Source organism: Lemur catta, chromosome 7 (genome assembly GCF_020740605.2).
Source record: "Lemur catta isolate mLemCat1 chromosome 7, mLemCat1.pri, whole genome shotgun sequence".
NCBI classification, from domain to species: domain Eukaryota; kingdom Metazoa; phylum Chordata; class Mammalia; order Primates; family Lemuridae; genus Lemur; species Lemur catta.
In genome coordinates, this window is record NC_059134.1 from 50,083,276 (window position 1) to 50,092,805 (window position 9,530).

General features: G+C 47.7%; 1 protein-coding gene across 1 annotated transcript; it reads left to right on the forward strand.

Moving 5' to 3' along the window:
* Positions 1-341: 341 nt before the first annotated feature.
* On the forward strand, positions 342-2,165 carry LOC123641163 (protein FAM181B). Its single transcript, XM_045555676.1, has one exon. It carries the CDS (start codon positions 399-401, stop codon positions 1,674-1,676), a length of 1,278 nt encoding a protein of 425 aa, XP_045411632.1. The 5' UTR covers positions 342-398; the 3' UTR covers positions 1,677-2,165.
* Positions 2,166-9,530: the final 7,365 nt, after the last annotated feature.

A 9,530-nucleotide genomic window follows, 5' to 3' on the forward strand; every position in this document is an offset into this window, starting at 1 on the left:
CTGAAATCCACATCTCTAGACTTCGGTCTACTCTGCCGCAGGGACGGTCTTCGGGGCCGGGACTTGGTTGTAAGGGGGTGAGCCTGAGTTTGAGTACAGGCCATTCTCTTCCTTACCCCTTGAGGTTGGAGGTGGCCACGAGAAATGCCGCGGAGCGAAGGGAAACGAAGGGGTTAAGGCGAGCTTGAGACAGCACAGAAAACTAAAGCGACCCCCGCCCCACCCAGCCAGGCTAAGTAAGCCCCTCCCCTCCACCGCCGGGGCGGTCGCCGGGCGCTCCCTCCCTCCGCCCCTTGCTTACAAGACCTAATGAGCCCCCCCGGGAGGCCGCGCAGCTGGCCGGGCCCGGAGCTAGCAGGCTGGGCCGCGCGCGCCGCGCCGGGGCGGGAGCCGCGGCGATGGCGGTGCAGGCGGCACTCCTCAGCACGCACCCCTTCGTGCCCTTCGGCTTCGGGGGCTCCCCGGACGGGCTAGGGGGCGCCTTCGGAGCCCTGGACAAGGGCTGCTGTTTCGAGGACGATGAAACTGGAGCGCCGGCGGGCGCGCTGCCGTCTGGAGCCGAGGGCGGCGACGTGCGCGAGGCCACCCGTGACCTACTCAGCTTCATTGACTCGGCGTCCAGCAACATCAAGCTGGCGCTGGACAAGCCGGGCAAGTCCAAGCGGAAGGTGAACCACCGCAAGTACCTCCAGAAGCAGATCAAGCGCTGCAGCGGCCTCATGGGCGCCGCGGCCCCGGGCCCGCCCTCTCCCAGCGCTGCGGACGCGCCCGCCAAGCGGCAGCTCGTCGCCCCCAGCGCCTCGACCGTCGCGGTCCCGGCCCCGGGCAAGGCCGGCCCCCGGCGGGAGGCGTCGCAGGCCGCGGCGGCCGCCAGCCTGCAAAGCCGGAGTCTGGCCGCGCTCTTCGACTCGCTGCGCCACATCCCCGGGGGTGCCGAGCCGGCGGGGGCCGCGGGGGCTGCGCCAGCGGCCGGGCTCGGCGGAGCGGGAGCTGGGGGCTCCGGAGGGGATGGGGCCGGCCCCTCGGGGGGTACGGCGGTCCCGGGCGCCAGGAAGGTCCCGCTTCGGGCCCGCAACCTGCCCCCGTCCTTCTTCACTGAACCGTCCCGGGCGGGAGGCGCTGGGTGCAGCCCGTCGGGGCCAGGCGTGAGCTTGGGTGACCTGGAGAAGGGAGCGGAGGCCGCGGAGTTCTTCGAGCTGCTGGGGCCCGACTACAGCGCGGGCACAGAGGCGGCCGTCTTGCTCGCCGCCGAGCCTCTCGACGTGTTCCCCGCCGGAGCTGCTGTGCTGCGGGGGCCCCCGGAGCTGGAGCCCAGCTTCTTCGAGCCGCCGCCGGCGGTAGTGGGAAACCTACTGTACCCCGAGCCCTGGAGCGTCCCGGGCTGCCCCGCGACCAAGAAGCCACCCCTGACTGCCCCCCGCGGCGGCTTGACCTTGAACGAGCCCTTGCGCCCCTTGTACCCCGCCGCCGGGGACTCTCCGGGAGGGGAAGACGGGCCCGGCCATTTGGCCTCTTTCGCCCCCTTCTTCCCAGACTGCGCCCTGCCCCCGCCGCCGCCGCATCAGGTGTCCTACGATTACAGCGCTGGTTACAGCCGCACGGCCTACTCCGGCCTCTGGAGACCCGACGGGGTTTGGGAAGGGCCGCCGGGGGAGGAGGGGGCGCACCGGGACTGACTCTGGGGCACCCTTCGCGTTAGAGACTACTGTGGGAACGCCACTACTGTGGGAGCGCCACGCCTCCGCGGTTCTCTCCTAAGTCTAAAGAACGATGGGAAAATGCAAGTGAAGAGGAAACAGGATTTAAAAAATTCAATTAATAAATTTAAGAGTAAGAGATGAAGAGTTGGGGATTGTTTTAATCACAGTCTCGAGTATTAAAAAAAAAAATTGGTAGGTTCTTACTGTGGACCAGAACGAGCCACAAAACCGAGATGGTTTGGGGAGTGGGGTGGGGATGGCAGAGGGGCAAGAGGTGGCTTCTGTAGCTACCTGTCCCTTTCCAACTCTTCAGCAAAGGTCAGTGTATTTAGTGTAATTGCCCCTTTTAAACAGTGCCCTGGTCCCTCCCCTGCTCCCCCCTTGAGTACATTTTGAATTAAAACCTATATTGAAAAGAATGGAGCGGAGACATGTTGTTATTGATTTGGGTGTTTTCTTACAGGATGTTTTCCCGTGTGGTCCCAGCCTTGCTAGGTGAGCTTGTTGCTGAGGATGGAGGCCCGTGGTCCACTGCTGACCTCCTGTGCTTGTCCTTGGGTCGGGTTCTCTTCTGTCACTCACTGTTTTCTGCTCCCTTCCTCTTTCCATCTCTTTCCACTCATTTCAGTGCCGTTGCTTACTTTCCTTCTCTTTCTCTGGCGTCACATTGCTCTCTCTGATGTTTCTTTCCGTCAGCTCTTCTGCAAATCTCTAATGTAGGATACTTAATTTGGCAAACTGGGGTCCATGTCTCTCCTTTCCTCTTCCCATTTTCCGACCACCTTGGGAGGGGGAGACTGGGCAAGTTGTAACCTTTGCATCTAAGTTGTAAACTTTGCATCTAAGTTTCCTCATCTGAGAGAGTAGGGATGATAATGTTCCTCCACTCTGACTTCTTCACAGCTTCTTCGTAGCTCAGAGGGAAATGTATAAAATGCCTAGAGGCTGCTGCAGTGCTTGATTGGTTCTGCATATATGTATGCATATTTGACATATACATACATGCATATTTATATACATAAATAAATGGCTTCTACCTGTGGATGCAATTAAGATTGTGAGTCCCGTGCTTTTATTTGGCGCATCTATTTGCCTGGTGATTGCCCCTTCCCTTATAAGTTGCACCGACTCTTTACCACCTGTCCTTCTGTTCCATTCCCCTCTTCCACTTCTGTTGATTTCTGCCTTCTTGTGCTTCCTCACTCCTTGTACCCACACCCATCAGTGGAAGGGAATGGTGAAGGGTGTGAATTATCAAAGGAGTGTTTCTGTTCTCTGAATAGCAGGTTTGATGAACGGAATCTGAAGGGGCTCTGGAGGTAGGGACCTGAACTGTTGTCCTAGGGAGACTTGAGGCAAAAAGTCAGAGAAATATTTTAACAAGCCCGGAATGTGGCAGAGAGGACACATGGCACCATGAAACTGGTTGAGAGGCAGAGGAGGAAAGACTGGTGGGAAGTAACCAGCTAGGTGGAAAAGAGGGAGCCCCTCTGCTGTAGACCAGCTGGTGAAAATGCATGAAGAGAGCGATGCCCAGAAAATCTGAGGGAGATGCTGCCTACTGATTACGCTGCAAAGGAGAGCTGCTTCTGTTCAAGGCAGCCCACGTAGTTTGTAAGAATACCTAGATGTGAGAAAGTTGAAAATCCAGTGTCACTGCAATGGATTTAAAAATCTAGGTTAATGTTTGCACAAATCAAAAGTACTATACTTTCAGAAAGGAATTTTTGAAAAAATGGGTATCAAGCAATGGTAGATGTGACTTCAAATGCTGTCACTAAATCACTTTATTTGGAATAAAACTTTTCTTAAGGAAGCACCATGGGAAAGATAGCAATGAATCTTGTTAATTATGAAAAGAACGATTGCAACTCCAGAAAGTTGGTGTCTATTGAATTTCTTTCAAAGTGGTTAAAAGTGATTAATTCCATCACGCTAACAGAATATTACTTAATAATTATTTAATTTATCTAAACTGTTTTATGGTGAGTACGATCTGGGATAGAATTGCACTGTAGAAAAACATTAATAACTCTGTGACTATTGCTAAGGCTATAGTGTCATTGTAATGGTTCTTTCTTAATTTTCCTTTTCCTTCTTAACCTAGTTTAGTAAAATAAGTTATCTCTCTTCCAGTGTCTTGCTTGCCATGCCTTTCATTAATAATAATACCAACTCTGTGTGTTTCCACATGCCAGGCATTGAGCTAAGCACCAGGCTCTTAACAGTCTCATGAGATTGATGCTGTAATTATCCCCATTTGAAAACTGAGGCTCAGACAGGTTAAATAACTTGTTGAAAGCAAGTTGAAGATCCAAGATCCACATCCACTAGTGTCCTAATGGTATTAGGACCTGCCTGTTACTTGCCAGGCTGTGCCGTGCTTTATAAATGTGTATGTTTTCAGTCCCCCACATTCTGCTACTAACAGGGTTCTCAACCTCAGCGCTATTGACATTTTGGGCTGTGGGGGCTATCCTGTGCATAGTAGAATGTTTAGCAGCATCCGTGGCCTCTACCCATTAGATGCCAATAGCACTCCCCTAGTTGTGACAATCGAAAGTATCCCCATTACTGCATGTCCCCAGGGAAGCAAAATTACTGCCAGCTGAGAACTGCTATGGTAGAGAAATACATAATGCCATGTCTGTGGGTGCCTGGCACTTTCACATATATTATTTCATTTATTTCTTATGGAGGCCTGTGGTTAGATGTTATTATCTTCATTGTCATAAGTGACAAATAAGAAAGGCCGAGGGGAGAGGCTAAATGAATCAACTTAGGTACATCTCATCTCTGCTAATTTAGCAGCTGTGGACCGGTAAGTTAATCAAATTGAAATGTAGTTTTCCACTGGAAGAATTGCATAACAATCTATCTCAAAGCGTTATTGTGGGGATTTGGCATAGGGGCAGTACTTAGCACTAGGCAGCCAAGGCTTGGCATTCTGTCAAGGTTCCAAACCATCCTGTTATCTAGGATGCTAAGAATGTGTGCCAGGCCCCTATGTAGCCCCTAAATTGCCCCATTTCTGATTCCTCTTCTCCCCACTTTGCCTTCCAGTTTGAGAACAACTGTGTCCGACCATGCTACCTACTGTAGTAGGTGCCCATTAATAATAGTTCTGCCAAGGGCTGAATATGTTTCCTGTGTCATTTTCTACTGAAACCTATTAAAATCTATTTTTATCTCTTGCTTAGCCACATCATTGGCTAGAGAGAATTCTTTTGAAGTGCAATGGGTAGATATTTTTTAAGACTAGAAATATGTTATAATGTGCTTATAATTTTATGACTTTGGATAGGCTGAGGATCCTAGCCTAGTCGGTAATAATAATTATACTTGTATGCCACATATTCATGATTTCCCATCTCAGCTATGCATTCCTTGGTGCCTGGCATGTGTTTTAGTGTCTTCCTGAATCCTCTGAATGTCCCAAGCTTTTGCCCATCTCACTTCAAACCTCTTCCCTACCCCTCCCCTCATTTCCAGGTCCTGACAAGACGAGACCACCTGCTGTAACCCCCTCCATTTCCCACCCTACTTTCAGTCTCTCTCCGGCAGGCAGGACCTTCTCTTGCCCTCATGGCTCAGATCCTGCCCTTCCTGCTTCCTGAGGATGAGATATTGCTCTACTGATTATCCTTATTATCCTATATCGTCAGCCTCACCCTCTTTCCTCACTTTTTTCTCTCATTCTAGAAATAAACCTTTAGGATGATTTAAAAAATTAAGAATGAGGGGGAATAAATAAGTAAAAAAACATTCACAACCCTGTGTTCCTGTCTAAGTGTTCCTCTCTCTTTTTCTCTTTAGAGTCAAGTCTCGGAAAAAAGAATCTACACTTTCCGCTTCTACCTCACCTGCTATTTAAACCTTAACTGTTTTGAGTCCTGGGATGACCAACCATTCCAGTTTGCCTGGGACTGTCCCAGTTTTAGCACTGAAAGTTCCACACACCAAGGAATCCCTCAGTCCTGGGAAAACTACTGCTGCCCCACCATTTCTCTCCTGGCAGCCCCGATTACCAAACATGGGGGTGTCAGGCTTCAGTTTTCTTCCCCTCTGTGCTGCATTTGAACAGCTGGGCTCCATCTTCCTAAAACTCTCCTCCTTGGGTTTTTGGGATCTTAACTTTCCAGCCATGCCTTATTTTTCTCTTAGCTGGAACCTTCTTCTACATTGGTGTGCCCCAGGTTCCCTCACTTCTGCCCTTAGCTCTTGTTCCTCCACACATTCTTTTTGGGTGTCAGTGTCTCTTCCCAAAGCTTCAGTTATTCTTAATGTATCAGTGACTTTCAAATCTATACATGCAGCCTTGGCTTCTTTCCTCCGTGCTAGACCCATTACCTACTTATTTTTTAGACAGTGTCTCCTGGTCATGGTGGTGGGGGGAGGGGTTGTAAACTTCTCAAACTTTGTGTATAAAATTGAACACACACGTGCAAACTGAGTAGCCACAGTCAACCTAACCACATTCTTTCTTGTAGTTGCTCTCATCCTGTCCAAGTGGTTAGCAAGGCCTATTCCATGCTACCTTCTAAGTCAGTATGTCTCAAATGTTCTTATCCAGGACCTTCAGAAAAACTTCATTAGGTATCATGTCCCAATATATCTATATCCACATTTATATAAATCTATATTCATACAAACATCCCCATATTTCATAGTGGAAATATTATTACATTATTATCTATTTTAATATTCAATCATCTGTTTTGGATATGTCATTATAACAATTTTTTTTTTTTACAAAGCCCCAGTTCTTTCTGAGGAGCTATGGTATACACTGATATTGTCTATTCTATCTCTTAATAAAACCTGGCTATTATCCCTTAAGTTGATTTCATGACTTACTAATGGGTTGGGCTTACAGTTTTAAAGACACTGTTCTAAGCAACTCTTGTCTGCCTCCTCCACTCTTTTTCCAGTGCTACCTCCTTAGTTTGAGTCCTCACCACGCTTTGCCTAACCTAGTGCAATGATCTTCTAGTCTCTGGACTCACAGTCCTCTAATCCATCCTCCCTACTGCTCACTGAGGTGATATTTCTAAAAAGTGGCTCTGGTGTTGTCACTGCTTTTGCTTAAAATCCTTCAAAGACTCCTTTTACTTCAAGGGTAAAGTTCAAAGTCTTTGCTTAGGGAAGTGACTTCTGCCAGCCTCTGTCATCTCACCTACTACTCTGCTAATAGTACCTGTGTTTCAGAAATTTAGTATTAACTGCAGGTGCTTGAGTGCTCCATGTTACCTCCTTGGATTCCCTCCTGCTCTACCTCTGCATGGACTGCATCCCCCCCTCTTCTCTGCTTGCTAATTTCTACTGAGCCTGTTACTGTCAGCTTAAGTGTCACCTTTTTTAACCTCTCTGGATCAATTAAGCATCTCTACACTGGAATTTTCTGTGATACTTCAAGGCCCCAAGCTCATCTTAGAGCAGTGAATCACAGTTACAGTAGTTGTTATTTCTCTGCCTCCTATATTGGGAGCAGGTACTTGCCTCTGCATTCCTATCACTTTTTGGAACCTGGCAATAGTGATGTGTAATCCATGATTACTGGATGAATCTTATGAGGCTTTGGAATTAAAGAAGGGATTTCTCACCTATCCTTTCATTGAGCTTCACCTCAAATGTCAAATGGCCATATAATCATATGCTTCCATTTATTAAGGAACTGTTGTGCAAAGAGAACCTCTTTTTTTTGTGGGAACCCTAATTGTGGCAGGAATTATGTGTGTGGCAATAACAACCATGCTGGTATTTTAATAGAACGAAAGGGCAGGGTTACTTTGCCTGAAGCAGTGCATTTTGTGGAAGGCATAGAGGATATTGGTGACATGCTTCAGTTAGTTGTTCTGCCCATAGAGTGTGACCAGACTTTCTTCTGTGAGATCACCCATAACTAGAAGTCCTTCCCTTGACGAGTTTAAAATTGAGCTAGGCAGTTAAGACACGGATATATGAAATGTTTAGTGTTAATATGGGAGTAAAGAAACAGTACAAGAAAATAATCTAAGAGGTGCCACAAAAAAACAGAGTCTAATTATTAAATGAATGATATGGGCAGTTTTTTTTTTTTTTAACTTTCAAAAGGTAGTGTTTCTAGTTGGAAAAAAATCATACTTGTTTTCTTATAGAATGTGATGAGGAGGATTGAGAGAGGGAGAAAGAGGGAATGAATAAATGTGTGGTTAGATTCCTGGCAAAGGACTCAAAATCCATTTTTTACCTGTAATATAGATGTTATGGGTTAAAGTGTGTCCTCTCCAAAAGATACGTTGACGTCCTAATTCCCAGTACCTCCAAATATGACCTTTTCTGAAAATATGGTCTTTACAGAGGTAATTGAGTTAAAATGAAGTGATTAGGGTGGGAGTTAATCCAATACCACTGATGTCATTATAAAAAGGGGAAATCTGGACACATGCACAAAGGGCAGACAATGTGAACACACACAGGGAGAAGATGGCCATGTGGTGAGAGGGATGTGTCTGTAAGCCAAGGAACACCAAGGATTGCTGGCAGCCATCAGATACTAGAAAAGGTAAGGAAGGATTCCCCTCTAGAGAAGTCAGAGACCTGTTGGCTCTGCTGACACCTGGATTTTGGACTTCTAGCTTAAAGAACTATGAGATAATAAATTTATGTTGTTTTAAGCCACCTAGTTTTTGGTATGTTCTTATAAGAATCCTAGGAAACAAAAAATGCAGCAAATAATGAAGACCATGACAAGTAAAAATCATATTTATTGTGCCTCACAAAGTTTCTTGTGCTTAAAAAAGACCTATGTAACCATACCACTTTTATTTTATATTTTATTTTATTTTATTTATTTTATTTCAGAGACTACTAGGAAAGGGGGTCTGTACAGATGAATTAAAACAAAACCTCTAGACGCTGCCTGCAACGTGAAGGATGAGCTTTCGGCAGCAAAGAGTACTAGAGAGTGTACTGAGCGGTTCAGTTTGTGCCCAGGTTTAGGTAATAATGAGGCACATCTGGCAGAGTTCGAAGCCGACCGCTTGTTAAGGCCTCTGAGGCTACTGTGGAGCCTCACCACATCCGTGCCACTCAGCGGCCAATGCTTAGCACCTGGGCCAGTAAGAGCCCGTCCTGACAGTGCATGAGGAGTCTGCTCCCTACCAAGAGGTGAGTCTAATGCCACCCGGGTGTCCAGCAGTGGTGGTGCAGAGGCTGGTGAGCATCTGTGTACTCGAGATGGTGTAGCCTTTCCCCTGTGCCTGTTGATGTGTCACCTATATGGCACAGCTTCTGCCTTGGTTCCCACTCAAGTTCAGCTGGGTCTGAAGCCGCACTGGGATGCCCAGCTCGCTTAGCTGGGGTCTGAAACCCGTTCTCTTCCCTAGATTTCCAGCTTGTGAGTGAAGGTGGCGTGCATCCTGTTCATTGTCGTACCCCCAGGGACTACCTATGTCTGACATACACGGCCTCAACTATTTGTCATGTGAATGAATTGACAGCCCTCTTTGCTGAGGGCAAGACCCCGTCCTTTCTTGCTACCAAATGCACAGTGAGCTCTGGCTACTGCCTCAAAGGAATCAAAGATGCCTTGGAACTAGAATGCTACCTCTCACGTGACTTCCTGTCATGGAGTCTAACAACTATGAATGCCTCACCTGCCCCTCCTGCCCCTCTCCCCTGCAAATGCGTATTCCAGTCCAGCTGAAAACAAGCCCAAGTCCCACTTACCTCTAGGACCTTGTGACTAATCTGCTTTTCTGGCCCCCAGCCCTAATCATGTCTCTAGCTCTGTTTTGGTTTCTTTGTAACATCCACCCCACAAAAAAACCAATTTTTTATTTCCCAGAA